The sequence below is a fragment of the Pseudochaenichthys georgianus genome, chromosome 5, assembly GCF_902827115.2.
Source record: "Pseudochaenichthys georgianus chromosome 5, fPseGeo1.2, whole genome shotgun sequence".
Lineage (NCBI taxonomy): Eukaryota > Metazoa > Chordata > Actinopteri > Perciformes > Channichthyidae > Pseudochaenichthys > Pseudochaenichthys georgianus.
The window spans coordinates 16,624,073-16,641,336 of NC_047507.1; the positions used below are offsets into that span (position 1 = coordinate 16,624,073).

General features: G+C 42.0%; 1 protein-coding gene across 4 annotated transcripts in view; it reads left to right on the forward strand.

Moving 5' to 3' along the window:
• kaznb (kazrin, periplakin interacting protein b) overlaps window positions 1-17,264 on the forward strand; it is a 114,562-nt gene that overhangs the window by 39,137 nt on the left and 58,161 nt on the right. For 3 of the 4 annotated variants that reach the window (XM_034083515.2, XM_034083518.2, XM_034083516.2), the window contains one exon: window positions 9,791-9,998. In XM_034083515.2, the coding sequence (XP_033939406.1) occupies window positions 9,791-9,998 (208 nt within the window). Of the gene's footprint in view, window positions 1-9,340; window positions 9,999-17,264 lie in introns of those variants that run through there. The other variant, XM_034083517.2, reaches the window with a different exon arrangement.

Genomic DNA, 17,264 nt, shown 5'->3' on the forward strand with positions numbered 1-17,264 from the left:
AGACAAGTCCCTTGTCTGAGGCTATTAGAATGTCATTTGTGACTTTAACCAGAGCTGTCTCTGTGCTATGATGTGTTCTAAAGCCAGATTGAAAATCTTCAAATAAATCATTGTTTTTTAAGTAATCACACAACTGTTTTGCGACCGCTTTCTCAAGAATTTTTGAGAGGAACGGAATATTAGAAATAGGTCTATAGTTGGCTAAAACCTCTGGATCGAGGTTGTGCTTTTTAAGAAGCGGTTTTATCACTGCTACTTTGAATGATTGTGGAACATAGCCTGATAATAAAGACATATTCATAATATAATATTATATAATATTAATGCCCTGCTATAATCCCTTACACAGGCTCAACTCCCTGAGCCAGACAAGTTTCGGATTCAAACTAATTTAGCATGCAGATTAATGCAATTCCCAGCTCCTGCAGGAGCCAGCTTATTAAATGCAGTTAAATCACATACATTTACAATTAGAATAAATTAAGCCAATAGCTAAAACACATAATACAAAAGTATCTCATCAGCACACTTTGTCTATCCTAATACATTTGCATACATGCTTTGCCCTTTTGCACTAAAGCATATGTAAAGTAGTTGTACCCCTTTTACTGTAGTCGATGCTCAAAACAGGTTTATGGGCAGACACAAAGAACCTCCTTTTGCTTCAATTATATTCATGGATGAGTCAGCCATATTGCTAATTAAAACAATCAAAGTCCTGCTGTCAGGTTGGCACTTCTTCTGCACTGTTGTGGCTTCACTTTAATTGCTTTTGCATTTTAATGTTTGAGCCATTCCTGCCTGTGCATATGTATGTTGGTACAGGTGTGTGTGTGTGTGTGTGTGTGTGTGTGTGTGTGTGTGTGTGTGTGTGTGTGTGTGTGTGTGTGTGTGTGTGTGTGTGTGTGTGTGTGTGTGTGTGTGTGTGTGTGTGTGTGTGTGTGTGTGTGTGTGTGTGTGTGTGTGTGTGTGTGTGTGTGTGTGTGTGTGTGTGTGCGCATGTGTGTGTGCGCGCGCACAGTGCATATATGTGCATGACAGGCACACCATGCAGAACAATATGCTGAGCCTGGAATACTGAGAGAGTTTGCTCCGGTCTGCTCTTCAATGTTCCCTTTACTGACTCCTACTGCACGCTTGAATGTCTTTCAATTTAGTCTCCCTGATAACTCTTCTCTCTCTCGCAGAGATAAATGTTGAAATATAATAAATGACTTTGCAACTTCACATGTTTTTGGCTCCATCCTCGTCTCTCTCACACCGTGCCCTTCCATTTCTCTGCCTTATTTATCTTCCTCTCCCCTTCCCTTGTTGCTCATTTTTCAACTTGTTCCAACACGTTCCATATCTTGTAGTATTAGCTTCAGCAAATAATGGAAGTAATTCCCAGCACATAGCGACTTGTAGTTCTTAGGAACGATTTAAAATTCTCTTGGTGCCACAGGGCTTTTATTGTATCGTTAACAATGAAACAGCAATTTGTCTCTATGTTGTCAATTTTAATAAACATTGAGATGTTTGTTGTCATTTTGGGGAAAAATGTGGTGCATAAAGACACAACTGAGACAGTAAATGGACAGGCTTATGCAATATTTTTGATAAGAAGGGGACTGAGGGTGTGTCACTGAAGAAATGAAGAAATTGGAAAAAGTGTCCAGTGTATCGGTTTGCATACAAAGTAGCCTCTTTAAGACACAGATAAAGCAGTGATGGAGTGATTTTTGTCTCTAGTGTTACTGTTCATTGGAGCTGTCCTCTGAAGTGGGAACACATGATAGTAACATGAGTTTCTTAATCAATAGGCTCTGCAGACGTGCCTTTACACACACAGACAAGGGGATAAGCTCCTTATCAATACACTGTACCGAGGCAGCTCTCCGTCAGATATGGATTAATCTGTTCCTCAGCACTCCACGGATTTCTTCCCTCTAAACCTGTCAGTCAGTTATTTGCCTGCAGTGCTCCATTAAACCTGGGAGAAGCCTTTTTTTGGTGCAGAAGATTCTTGTTTGGTCTCAGCTTAAATGTTTTCACTGCAGACTGCACTGTAGATGGACAGTATGGCATCTGGAACTGTATGCTTCTCACAAGCTTTGCTTACTTAAAAGCATTGCTTAACATTTGGTAAATACACTTCGCTGTTTAATATCACTATCAACAACACAGGACACACTTTTTGTTTCTAAACATTGTCAAAAAAAATTCCGTCAGTTGTTTTTTCTTATAACAAGAAGATATACTCTGATCTACTTCAAAAAACATGGCTTCTGTTATCAGCCTGTCTACTCTCCAAAGCTAGAAATAACTGAAAGAAATGCAATTCAACCTAAAAAACCCAATCTCAGTGCTGTGATAAAGGCAACAGAGTAAAACACCCAAGTCGGCAGGTTGTGTCACCTACTGATGTAGCTTAGTAGAAATAATGCCATTATCCCTTTGCCTCTTCACCTTCCTTTCCTTCTCCACCATTGCATCTCTTTTGCAGGGTAGAGTTTACATCGTAAACATTACTGTAGTTATTTTGTTACCTGAGAATACCTTGTGGTTTCTATTTGTTATACTGTATGCCTAATGACAAAATGCAGTGTATACTGTATGTCTTATGCTTTTATTGTGATAGGGAGATCGTGAACCAAGGCTTATCTTAGTGCTGGTGGTTGCTATTACACATTGCAATTAACATAAAGTTCATAATCATAAGTTAAAGCAAACGTTTTTATCGCGATTTTATTATTAACAAACACTGTGTGTTAGCTTTAGTTTTGTTAGTGTTTTTTGTCACAGTCTGCTGGCTATAGCTTCGTAGTTACCGTACAGAATTGAAAGTGGTATCAACCTTCTCATCTAACTCTCAGCAAGAAAGCAAATTAGATTCTTTTATCAACATTCAATTAGGCTTACTCCCTTAAATGAGCTTCCTTTCTTCGATTTGTATGAGATTAATATGTCAGCCTTGAATACAAGCGTATCTCAAACTCTCTTATTATTTACAGAACAAGACGGACAGCAGTCCTGCCCCTTCATCTCTTTATCCAAGACTTGCCCAGTTTTCTTGGGAGGTATACTCTAACCTGCTCCCAGCGTCCTGCCATGATTAGCCAATAAATAACTAAACGTATATCATAAATCAACAGGGAGAGCTCTGTCGGGGTGATTTCCACTGCAGTTGCCCTCTGAAGCTCACTCTGCTGCTCCGAAAAGAAAGAGAGAGAGATGGATGGAGGATTGTTTGGCAGTGAATGAGGTTGTAGAAATATTTTACCTTGAGAGATTTCCTCGTGTAGAGACATCTCTTCTACTTTATTGAATAGCTGGTCAAAGTTATAGCTGTTTTTTTTCTCCTTTGTTTCAGGACTGTGATAAATCTGCCAAAAGATACGCCAACAATTCTTTGTTACTTTGATTCATGTAAATGACACTTTAATTATGTTGATGATTATAACACAGTCAGCTATCTTTTCCATCTCTTGCAAGCTATAAGTACATCTCTCATTCCCTCAACACCACAGTGTAATAGTGACTCCTGCAGAAGAAAGCAGAGAACAAGGACAGGGGTGAGGAACTCAATTAGACATCAGGAAAATGGCTGAATGGGAAACGCTACGTGCTAAACATGCACCTTTTTGTATCAATGCCCTCCCTATTTTTTACCTTGCCACGATCTGAATGCCATATGAGGTGACTGCAGCTTTCATGTCTGCATGGTTAATACAAAAGTATGATGGAGGGAGAGTGGAAATGAGAAGACATAATGGGATGAGGTCTGGCAGTGTATAATGGGGACCGCTGGGAGAAGAGGCAATGACAGAAAACAGCCAGCAGGGAGCAGAAGTGTGATCGAGGGGTCAAGAAGAAAAGCAAAAAGTGTGAAACAGTGGAGGAATACCATTTTCTCTATTCTTTTTCTCCAACAACAGACGTATATTTCCCTTCCCTAAGGTCTTTTACTTCATTATAGCCAGATCCTCCTCTCTCCTGTCCATTCCCTCAGAGTCTTGCAGACGAGCCTTTATCTTGATCCTCATCAAGGCCCCTGGCACTGCGTTTCATCCACAACCCTGTCGACTGCTTACGTCAAGGGGAGAGGCTGTCAAACGGTTTATTATTACCAGACTATCAGAGATGGGAGAAGGACGTGGCTGCAAGGCGTTGGAGTGGAACTCAGGGAGGACTTTGGGGGACAGACGTGCAGAGTTTGACAGCAGATAATAGGTGTTGCTCTGCAGGTCTTATCTCAGTCTCCATAGGCCGGCACAAGGGAGGAGAGTTAAGCCCTCAGCCAGAGTTCAAGCCGCAGAGGAGGAGTGAATCAGCTGCTTTCTACTGTTTCTCTACCTGTTGATGGCAAACGGCAGATAGTTTGAGCTCTCAGTGATTAAAGACCACAGTAGCGAGGTCAGAAGCTGATGGGTGCATTTGATGGACCAGGTTAAAAGGATGAGAAGTACTCCTTATGATCAAGTGTCTTGTTTAAGATGCTATGACTTCATCAAAGTCTGTTTCTTTGGCTGTGTCATTAAGTTAAATATAAAGATATTCACATCATTTGTAAAGTAATCCCCAACATATTGAAGTGACTGTTATTTTGTATATATTGATTGTTGTGCTTTTATTGATGTCTTAATGTGTGATTATGCATACATGCGTCTGTTGATTGTGTGTATATAGGTATATACATATTTTGATACATATCTTTATATATATTTGTATTTTTTTGTATTCGGGATTGTGGGAAACGGTATTTCGATCTCTCTGTCTGTACACACAAACTGAAAGATTGACAATAAAGTTGACTTTGACTTTACACCCAGAGCTGTACCTTCCAAACTAAGTAGTAAGACGTAAGCAGCAAATTGTTCCAGCTAAATAAAATAATAGGGCAGTACACAGATTATAGCCTTGTCACTTCAAAGGTTGTGATGGTGAACCATCAACAGCATGCAACAGCATTTGTTTTAGTCAATAACTAATACAAATAATTTGCACTTTATAAAACACAGACAAAGTCCATTACGTCAAATTTTCCACAACATAAAAAAGTTCTTATCTAACTAATAAGTCAGCTGGTGGAGTTGGAAAAAGAGAAAGAGACAGAAAGGAAAAGCGACACACAGACAAAGAGACAAGAGTTTAGTTTCTGCTCCCTGCCATTCACTGTTTACTCCATCAATGCCCCTCTGTCCCTGCGTGTCACCACTCGGGGCAAAATGCTTTCTCTCCCCGTCACTTGCACAGACATAAATACCCATTTCCTCCAACTGTGACATTCGCTTTTGATAAATCTGCTGAGAAGACTCAAAGCATTGAACTGTAAGTGACAGTAACTCAGCTTTCTATAGCTTTTTATGTTTACTCACTGTCAACTGATGCATGCTTGATGATCTTGATGTGTCTTACATCTGCATATATTGTAGTAAACAAAATAATCAACCACCATTGAAGATGATGTACACCCGTGTCCGTGCTGCCTTATTGCTGTGGGATAGTGGTGCCATTTTCAATCCGACTAGTGTCTTGTTTGCCACGAATGTGGGCAAAAGAAAGCAAAATTGTCCTTTTTAAAAGGACACATTGTTCCTCTCGTCCTTTTGATGCAGCACTTTTTTCCATTTGCTTACTCTGTTTTCATACACATATAAACACACTACACTGCTGGTGAACGCACACAAGTAACATCTAAATGCAGAGTGCAAGTGTACCTGCCTAAGTACAAGTCAAAACTCTTGTTCTCTCTGATGTTGGCAGGTGGGGTGTTGTGTACCAAGACCAATTCAGTTCCAGAATAAAATGTCCGGAAACCTGCTGTTTTGCTTCAGTCCATAGTACACTGAAGATTGTGAGATTCAGAACTGCCACCTGTGACGTTTTGGATTGAGAGCAGCTCTACTTTATGTAAAGGCTGCAACATACTTTCTCAAGTATCTATCTGGGAAACATAAACAGACATAATGTTCTATAAGCCCTCCAGAGATGCTCCTTGGCTGTTGAAGGGGCCTCATTCCTGGTGGAAGAGTTTCTCCCATTCTTGGAGCCAATTAAGCGAAGAGGCCTGTTATTATTTGACCATGGAATGAACCCCAAATATTTCCATTTCATAAATGAGGTTTCATTTAGAAATCATTAAATATATTATATGAGCATTTACAGACATAATTGCAACTGTTAGCAATACTAACTTTATAAGGTGATAATAATCAATGTTGTTTTTACTGCTTGTTAGGCTTATCCACAACAATTGTTTTAATTAAGTGTAGGGTATTGGTAAATCTGTAAAAACTTTGAGTATTTGACATACTCTATCGCACTGTATGTTCTGAAGTCCTTATGAGCCTTACATGGAAACACTTTTCCTTTCCCTTTTATTACACACTACATGATAGATACAACATGTATGTTAAAAGTGTTTATACATGCACATCATTCTTTAGAAATGAATCTTTCTCCTATGAAGACATATTTTATTATAGCAGCGTTCTATTATTATTTCATCATTTTCAATGGGGTGACATAACAGACCTGCTATTAATGAGACATCTCCTCCTCACATATATTCACACCCTGACAGGCATTTTAACTTTATTCTACTCATCGGATTTGATGGACATTACGAGTCTAGTGAGTGAAGTGGATATTTTCCCCAGGCCCCTCATTGGACCTTTATAAATACTTGATCAGAGCCCTAAATTACTTTCCAATTGGGAAAAAATGGAAAGCATTCCAGTGTGTAGAGGATTAGTCGATATTCAATTAACCCAGGCAGACAGTCATGGTGACTGTTTATCAATACCTCTTTTTAACTGCACACCCTTGGCACACTTCATTAAACTTCCCATTTAAAAGCATCAAACAAGAGAGCAAACTAACAACACAAACACTCGGCTAAGTTTGGAAGAGTGAAGCAGATCCATAGAAGCACTGGCGGGAGAACTGGTTATTTAAGAGAGTAAACCAAGTTCCTGCACTGGTCTGTTGTCCACACAGACTTTCACTGGAGTTGTGAAGACGGAAGAGGACTTTGACATCGTCAAAGTATCCATCTGGTTATTGATGTGTATCTGGGACATGTCCCGACCCTCGACCCCAAAATCATTCATTTCCTCGCATTCCACAGTTGAGCGTTCAGCAGACTGTGGTTGTGGCTTCATATGAAGGAACACTTAACAGTCACGATGTTTAACAGAAGCAGTTGGAATAACGGGACCCTTCTGTGTAAATCGAGACGTGGAGACGGCCCTCCTCCCCGCCCTGAGCTACACATCGTGCTACATTTGTCCTTTGCTAATCAGCCTCAAATCAGGGCCAGTGCACTAATCGCGGACAGGGACGTGTCTGTCTAGACGGTGATAATGATCTGCTAACATGTGATGTGATGATCCAACATGCCACTTCTGGAGTATGTCTTTTCGAGTGACTGAAATAATTGTTTGCTTGTCATCGGTTTTACGTTGAACGGCAGGGATTATATAAACAGAAAGGTTATATAATAGAGAGGATAGAGACAAGAAGAGGACAGATGATAAAACGAGCAGACTGAAAATATCTGGACAACCATGGATTTCCAGGATATTTGGTCATCCCTCCAGTTTGGGGATTCTCTCATCTTTCTTGTACGCCACCAACAGGTCAATGTTGGTTTATGAACCTTTAACTCTTTTTTTGATAATAGTTTTGGTCCACATCATTTCAAGCACAATTAAACTGGGATGACATCTATTGTATAAATTCCAATGTTATATGATTTTAAATTATCTCTAATAACAAGACTAATAATTTGAAAACTTGTTATTTTAGAAAATACAATTAGGTAGTGTTTCCCTGGTCTTAATGTACAGAGAACTTTTTTATCATATATTCTGGATATAAAAAAAACATTATAAACATATGTTTTATTATTATCTCCCTGTAATGAGGGGACCCATTGTTGCATGCTTGTACTATTCACTGATCTGTGTGTGACCGTCTGACTCTGAGAAAGAGTGATTGATATGTATTGCTCTTGTTTTAACCATGCAGCCACGATAATGGACTCTTTTAAACTTTTTGGGGATATCAATTCCCTTTCTCGTGGACAGAATATGTATTTTTCTATATCGCTCTAGCAAATACATTGTTGTATAGTAGTGGTTCGGAAATGTTATTGGGAGATTATTCATAGATATGTTTCACTGCAACACTGCCACAGTATATCTCACAACCCTTATTCACTACAATATGTACTGTCGGGATCTGATAAGTTAAGGCATGCAGGTTGGATTATTCTCCAAAGGGGCCGCACTACAGGCCCCAGTCTGATAGTTGTAGACGTGATCTGATCTGTAACAACATCACTGTGTGGACTTCATCATAAAGCCGTGAACAGACCTGCAGTGTAACCAACAAGTTGTGTGTCTCATTGTGTCAGTCTCGCACGCTTGCAGTCCCATCTCTGCCATTGTGTGAATACCAATGAGCATTGAGCCGTTATCACCCGAGCCCGGGATGACAGCCTCCCAGTGATGTATCACTCATCTGCCTCCGTTTCTTGCCAGAGACAGGATGTGTTTTTATAGGAAATGAAATGTCAAATGCAGATTCAAAGTTGTGATTGCTCAGCAATATCTGGAATTGTTTTGAGTTAAGATGAACGGCCTACCCCGTCTCTATAACCTTTTTGTGTTTGTGTGATGGAATGTGTACAGCTTTACAGATAAGACTTCATAGTGGCAGTGTTTGTTTTCAGTGCCTTCAGATAAGCATCCTTCCAACAGTTTTTGATCAAAGTAGTAAAGCTGTACTATGTTCTCGCCACAGCTCGATTGTAATTCTCCGGGCCTCCCCTCTTTGTTTAGCCCATTAGAGGGCTGTGCCTCTGTCCTCTGCTAAGTTTGCTCTCTGAGTTGAAATGTTTTCCCCTTGGGCGCCTTGAGCCAGCCCCCTTCCCCGTCCACTGATGTGGGGGTGAGCTTTCCCAGGACAAAGAGATGAATATATAATGGAATGAAAAAAGAGGGGGTGGGAGAGACAAAAAGACAGCGGGTGTGTTAGTGAGAGGGAGGAAGGGAGAGTGAAAAGATATACGGGGCTTGATGAGTTCTTGTCAAAGGGTTCAAAACGGCTGCCAAGCTCAGAGTGCAGGGACATGGCGAGAGGAAGAAGTAAAGAGAAACAATCTGTTCTTTTCCCGATTACAGACTCGATTGCTAACTCGTTACAGACTCCATAGGGTGTGTGATACACAACACTCTCTGTAGTTAGAGAGTTACTGGAAAGCCGCTCAGTCCAACTGCGTCCCCCCCTCTCCCCTGGTCCTCCAGCACATGGTACAATCCATTTAAAAGGCTGCATGTCATCTCAGTGTGTGCTGGGTCCTCTCTGAGAGCAGCTGCTCACAGCACATTCTCCTCTGCGGGAGCACTCACTTTCCCCTCCGCCCGCTGAGCTAAATCTCTCTTTCTCCTCTGTCTTTTTTCTCTCTCCCTCTGCCCTCTTTACGCTCTCTCTTCCTCTCTTTTCCCGCGCTCTATCTCTCACACACATGCGTTTCTGACAGTGTGGTGCTTGGCCACACAGACGTTATTCTTTGTGCAGTAACAGGTAGACATCATCTCTGTGCTGCTCAGTGGAGAACAGAAGAAGAGGGACTGGCGTTTTGGCTTTTTTTCTTCTTTATATGTGCAAAGTTAACTGTAGGAGAAGAAGCACAGGTGGAGGAGGAGGAGGAGGAGGAGAGGTGGATAAGAGGAGGAGGAAGCTTCACCCCCTCTGATGCTCCACTTGACATCATGCTGCTCTGTGTGGATTTGGTCCTCAGGGGAAAATTCTTAAAATGATGGAAGACAACAAACATCTGGCTCAGAGGATTGATGGGGCTATCCAGTCTGCCAGTCAGGAAGTGACCAACCTCCGCTCTGAGCTCTCCGCCACCAGCCGCAGACTGGCCGAACTGGGTGCCAGCAGCCCCCCCGCTTTAGAAAACCATCACCAGTACAACCACCACGATGACAGCCTCCATTACCGGGGTGAGTGTCACAGCATGTGCATGTATGTATGTGAATGAATGTGAGTGGGTGTGTGTGCGCTCACACCTAATCCCCTGCCTCTCTGTGAGTGTGAGAACATGAACATGTGTGAGTGTTTGGAAATCAACAGTGGGAAGTATTTGAGGAATGTGCAGCAGGGAGACTAATATCAATCCAACCGTTCAACCGCGGACTTATTTTTCCCAAAGGTCCACAGCAGAATGACAGTGGAAAAGAGCCAGACTGAGTGTTGTTATTAGCCGGGAGGGGCTGGGGTTAGAGAGCGTGGGCCAGAGCCGGTCCAGGTTTGGTTTCCCAGGCTGCAGTTGGGCTCCTCTGGGGCTGCTCTCCCTCCAGCTCTGGCCCCCTCTCTGCTCTCCCCGAGTCTGGCAAGGAGTCTAAAACTGAGCCTAAGGCAGAGGAACTGTATGCCAACATCTCTGATGGGCTGCCGACACCATGGCACTCAGCTGGGAAAGAGATGTGATGAATGTGGAATGAGCTTTAAACTGAAGTATTCATGGGAATGTTGACGTGTTGGCTTCATATCCTGAAATGTCATACTTACATACTCTAAGCACTGCTTTTACTCCTTTAAGTTATAACCTAAGTCTGCTAATAAATACTGTATTGTATTTATTTGTTGCAGACCTAAAGACGGTTGCTTTTTTATAGTTATTTTATGTGTGCTTCAGCTTGGGCTAAACGATTGGGCGGTCTCTAATAAACTTTTGTATGATACATTCTGTTAAGCTTATTTATACAGCTGACATTTTGGTTTAGTTAATGATGGATTTTATTTTGTAATGATTGGAACAACTGTGAAGAGGAGAAGTTAATCTGATTTAGTTTGTCTTTTACCCTTTGTCTGATCAGATCAATATATTGAGTAGAGACTAACGCTACCAACAGGATACACTGAGGGATGGGATGCAGATTTATCTTTTCTTTGGCTGCTTGAACATAAAGTTTGACTTTCTGAAGTATAGAAGAGGCAACTGAATAAAAAAAGACCTCACGTTGCTCGTCTTTGGCCTCCGGGTGTCTGCGCTCTATATTTGACTCGGATACGTGATGCAGCCTGGAGGTTATTGAGATCGTACCCTGCCAGGCAGCTGGCTGTCACTGTCCATTAAGTGCTTCCCTGTGTCGGGCATATGTAGTTTAGCAGCAGGTGACTCCTCATATCTGCTGCTGGCCCTAAAGGCTGATCTGTGTGAAATGTGGTTTCAGAGTGTTGTTGTGGTTGTTTTTATGCTACACCAAGCATGCGTGTGTGTGTATCCTGCGTTTCCTCAGTCTTGCTTGTTCACATTCTCAAAATGTATAACATTAGTGTGTCTTCAAGTAAAAAGGAACTGCACTGATTTTACAATGAGTCAGGAATGCATTTTGCCATTATGGGGAGTGAACGACGACACAGTGATTTTTGGGTTAAATCCATGTGTGTCTTTACGACTTTGTTATTGGGCATTCTTTCTCTATTGTGTCTTGCAGTCCCCCAAGTTTATGGGATTGAAAAACTATTCGATTTGACACCCCTTTAAGCACATGCAGAGTGGGGGAAGTTAATCAGGATGTGGTGTAAGGTCAGCAGCACACAGGGAACAAACCACAACAACAATAGCTGAAAGTTATTGGAGAGAAAAAGAATGTCGTTGTTGTTGCTGCTTTTTCTCTTGATCCCTTATCAACAAAAGCAACCATCATGAGGGGGAATTTTGTATGCAAACTGGAAGTTTTCAATGTACATAATCAAGAATGGAGCAGGGCTGACTGCTGACTAGAGAATATACTTTTAATCCTCTAGGTACACACATAGTCCACAGACAAGGCATCCTGCTGCACAGTTGTGGTCTATGCTTTTTTTAAGTGAGTATATAACAAAACTCTATAACAAGTATTTGTTCTCTATCTGTTGGCCCGAGGAAGAAACAGCAGCATAATGGTTGTTGGGGTTGTGCTAGTAAGTAATATTGAGAAAATACAGGTTGAGTGATACATGTAGATGTATGTCTTTAAAGGGTTAATATATGCCCACATATTAAACAGTTTATAAAGAGATATGTAAACCTCAGGAGGATGAAGTAGACATTTTACCAAGTAAACTATTAGGAATGTCCATCTGCATGCATTTGATTGGCCGATGCATTAGCCTTTATTTCACTTCAGCTATAGCAAAGCCAGGTCAATTTACTTGCTGGATGACAAGGGTCAACAGAGTGGTCCCATTCAGATGAGGGGTGGCCTTTTTACACCACAGGGCTAAGCTTGGCCTTTAGTCTTTAGAGTTGGAATAACTCAGCTGCAGTGAGTTATCTGTCGCTTCATCCGGCTCGCTCTCTGCTCTCTGCTGTTAACATGCAGCCTGACATTCCCACATTCCTGAATGTCAGTGATGTCATACTTCCTGTTCCCAGAGGCCAGGCCAGCAGTCAGGTGATTGATCTAACCAAACACAGCCACTCAGCCCTCCGCCACCCTCCTCTCCACCAAAGTCACACATAGCTCTCACCTCGCCTGCATAAAGAGGGATGATCCGAGGAACCGCTTAGCTTAAGGATGTTTTTTTAAAGATTTTTAGTTTAAGATGATTCTGAGAGATCTGTCGGCCGGGTTAGGCAGTGTGGTGTCAGATGAGCCAGCGTCAGCGTCCAGTGGCTTAGGGAGATTAAATGTTCGTTAGGTGTGCATCCCTCTCAAGGCCAGGCTGTTTGTTGGTCCAAATGTGCAGGATCAAAGCAGCCACCACAGACCTGGTTTTTTAATATGCATGAACTGACTTCCTGCAAAATACATTATGTTGTGGCAAAATGTCAGGATTTTTGCAGTTTCCCTCTGGAGCTTCAATAACGTCTCTGACAGATGTCCAATAAGGCTGTAAAGCTAAACACAACACTTCGGCCTGTTGTTCCCTTTGGCCTTCGGTCTGTAATCATGAGAAACGAGAGATTAAATCACCTTTATATACAGTCAATGCAACTTTCTCTATACCCTGCATCAGGATTTAACTTGCTTTTGTATATTTTGTGTAATATCTCAAAGCATATGTATATTTTACAAAAGGGTGTTGGTTTAATGTCTTATTTTTCGAGTATATTAGAGTCAATGGAAAGCTGGCTGAACGACCTGCCTCTGTTTATTCAAGCCGTTGACAGTAATGTATTCATTGTCGGGGTGATGACACACCTCTTATTATTGGTCCTTCCTCTTAATCCATCATATTGATTTAGAGGCTGTGTTTAACGTTCCCAAACAACGCGGATGTTTCAGCATCGACTGCATTGCTGCCATATCTATTGTCCGTCTTGTGGCGGAAACATATCCAGCTTGCACTTCATTTGTCTCAGGGAACAGAGTCTGTATAAAAAAATGTTGTCCTCTAAAATCAATGTGTGCTTGATTATGGAATATTACATTATTTATACTCACATACTCTTGGTCTGTCGGTGAGAAAGGGCTCATCACACACTCATGGGAATCTGCCAATACTAATCCATAAACCTTTCTAAAACACAAGCAGGGGCAGACGTTGGTGACTCATGCAGCTTGGGGAGTATGGATGACACAGTTTCACTCGTCCCTGAGCATCAGGGTCAGTCACAGTGAAGGTAAAACAAGGGGCTCAGGGCGAGTTCTTTTGGATGTCCAGGATTATCTGAATACATTTAATTTTCGAAATAGACAATGTTTGGTGACTTGCATTCGGAGCAGGCCTTGAAAGGGGATGAAACAAAAGATGAGCACCTGTGTTTTAAAATCTCTAGTTTACTGATAGAAAGCTAAAGGTACACAATATAAAACAAAGTCAGATTAAAGAAATCTCTGATGTGTGCATGGAAGCTAAAGATTGTACTTTTCAGAAAACTAATGAAACACTCATAGTTGTGCGTTATTTATTTTATTTGTTACAGTTGTGTTTCTTGCTCGGCTTCCTCTCCATAGTGACAGTGGCAGAGGCTCATTATTATTCTTGTATTCTGATAAACAAATGTAAACAATTAACACTGATAGGTCAGCCATTATGGTATTCTAAATTCATTTAGGAAACTCAGCATTTCTATGCTATCAAGTGTTAGTGCTATTAAATATGAAGTGCTTTTTATGGTAATCAGGACTAAAAGTGCCTTGGATTTGTCCTTATTATTTGCAAAATACATGACTCTCTAAGCAGTATTGTTTGTTAAGTGTGACTAAAACAACATTTAAAACAGTTTAGGAAGTAAAATGCCCTCCAGTTTTGTCCTTATTTGTTTTTACATTGACATAACCTTAAAGTAAACATTAAAATGAGAATTCAGATTGGTTTAAAAGTACTTTCTGCAACGCTGCAACCCTATTAAAGGTGCTATGGAGAGCCTGGCAGTATATTTAATTCAGCAGAAGAGAGAGATAACACAGCTTAAGGCTTTGAGACATTCTCCAAATTGTACAGTATGCGAAAACAACTTGTTGATTAAGAGTTCTCCTAAGAGAACTAGTGATTATCTTTTCTCAGTAGAGGAGAAGCTGCACTCTAATGCTCTTTGCTACAGAGTAATTGTGGGTAAGAATCCTCTCCCCATCTGGCCTGAGTTTGTCAGAGGCCCCAAGTCTCTCATTACTTCATCGCGCACATGAGTAGGGCTGGGAACAGGGCGCCAAACTACTGGGGCAGAATCCCACCCACTCCAGCTCTTTCTCTTTCTCTCACTGTAACGCTCACAGGGGACCACCCGCCTTCCTGTCCGCTGTCCACATGCAGGGAAAGTATGCAATGGGCTCTAACCTTCCCCCTGTATCCATCACCACCCGAATACCTCACCCCCTCCCCTCCTCATATTCCCTGCCTGGCCTCCCGCAGCCACGCCCTGTCTGTGGTCAATGCAGCATGAGAGGAACTGTGTCCAAACAATAGCAAGAGAGAGGCAGCCCCTCACTCCCCTAACACTTCACCCCTCTCTCTTCCTCTTCCACATTAGACTCCCTCATGTAAAGAACTAATCATGGCAGAGTTAGGACTCTCCAAAACCAGATGAGAATACCGGCACCAGGGGCGTGAGAGGGTTTACGCTTACATTTAAAGAGGATTTAGAGGACTGTAGTGTTTCAAAAAGACAGAGGCAGTGGTCTCACAATGTGTCATTATCCTCTGAATGGCTGGTAAACGTTTGGCCTAGACTAGAGTGCTCACTTTTAAATTAGAATAAACATAGACCAATACAAAACATTTAATGATTCTCAACTACATTAATAAGGCACGGAAACCTGACAAAAGTATGACAGCATATGCACTTGGATAGAATGGGTGGCTGTGGCTCAGTGGATAGAGCGCTGGACTTCAAATCAGGGGGTAGCAAGTTCGAGTCCCACTGCAGTCAGCATGTCGTTGTGTCCCTGGGCAAGACCCTTCACCCCAAATTGCTCCAGTGGGGATTGCCCACAGTACTGAATGTATGTAAGTCGCTTTGGATAAAAGCGTCTAACAAATGACATGTAATAGAAACTGCAACAGCTAAAAAAGGCTGAAGTTGAAACTGACCAAAAGAGATGTGACAGATGTAAACACTATAAGGAGAAAACACATTGCTATTTGGCTTGTTTAAAGCAACATCCCATCTTTATTGCAGTGTTGGATTAGGTTTGTCTTCTGTATTTTCTTCCAATGTAAGCCTGAGTATTCCTACACTTAGTGGCTGAACAGGGCTTAGAAATACTTACCGGCACATTAGCTCCCTTTGTTCTACAGTCGCTGCTAATGGCCATAAATAATTAACAACTCTAGTTTTTTTGTGTTGCTTCAAAAGCAATGCAAACCCAGGTAATGAACTCACAGAGCAGTGCAGGTTGTCAGTGGGAGCTGAAGCACTGTGGACTTTGACTTGTGAAAGGTTTTCCACTCCTGGACTTGGCTGCATAGGGAGGCGGCAGGACAGCTGTGCGGCACATATCCACTTTCATGTCCATACAGGGGCAGAGGAAGCTGGCCTGTATTCCTCAAATCACTCTGAAATATTTCCAAGTTTGTGGTTCACCAGGAGGGCACAGCAGAGTGCTTCTGATTTCATGTCACTGCATTCGTTAAGGGTCAGATTTGACAGAGGACGGCTGACCCCTGTGTGTCTCAGCTGTATTAGCAGGGGTGACAGAAGCGTCAGCTGCGGTGGCATTTCTTCAATTTGTGAGGCAAGTGGCCGCAGTGCCATCCCTACCTCTGATGTAAAGGGCCACTTTCAGGGAGAATGAACCAGCAAAAGGCAGGCAGGGGGACAGGCATTGGAGCAGAAACAGAAATGCGAGCTGTAAGGAAGACGCCAACTCGAAGACAGCGTACATCTCCAGCAGACATTCCTCTGCACTTCTAGTTGCCAGGCGAGTTTTATCTGAATGAAACTTTGCAGAGAAAGTCAGTGAAAGACGATTCAAGGAGAAGTGAGGAGTACTTTGGAAGTGACACTAAGCATTGAGCTGCTTTCGGGTGTGACACTGCCTCTGAGATGATGTTAGCCTTATCAGTGAGACTGATATGTCTACGTATGATAACTAGACTCAAGCAAGAAAAAGTACTCGTTTAACTGTTTCCTTCCCACCGGCTCAGACCAGCTTTGTTTCCCACAGGATTTCTGATGAAGACGCCGTTGTATATGGATTTCCTGTGTCGAGGTCATGGCTGAGGTTAAGAGCACATTATGAGACTGGCTGGGGAATAGAGAGAGGAATTGACTAATGAAGATTTTTCCCTCCACTAGATATTTCCTTCATGTGGGCCCCTCTTTATAACTTTGATGCAGCAAAATACTCAGAATTCTTCACGGGAAATGGACTGTAGAAAATAAGATTGTGCATATCTCCAGTGAGTATCTTGTATTTATCACCACCATATGTCAGAGTCGAAAATTCATGTTGTGTATTGGGTGAAGCATTGCTTCCTGGTTGTGTTTTATGGACTTACCGGGGAATGTTTCATCGACAACATGATGCATCTGGAAAGGATCAGACTGTAAGTCCGGGTCTGGGAAACTTGCAACGAGCAGCTCACTCCACAACAGTGTGTCAGATCTGGCGACATCTTGCATTTTGCTAGCATATTGCAGCGAACTGCCCCCAATGAGTACCCCTCCCTTTACAAGACTGTGGTTATTAACCGCATTTGCAAAGCTGTGGTAACACTGTGGTATCTGTAAAGACCTTCGCCTCGCTCACGGGGCAATCCTTATACTACTTTAGAAGCAGCAAGATTCAGACATCTTTCGAGCCAGGGGTTGGTTTGTATGTTCTGAACTACTG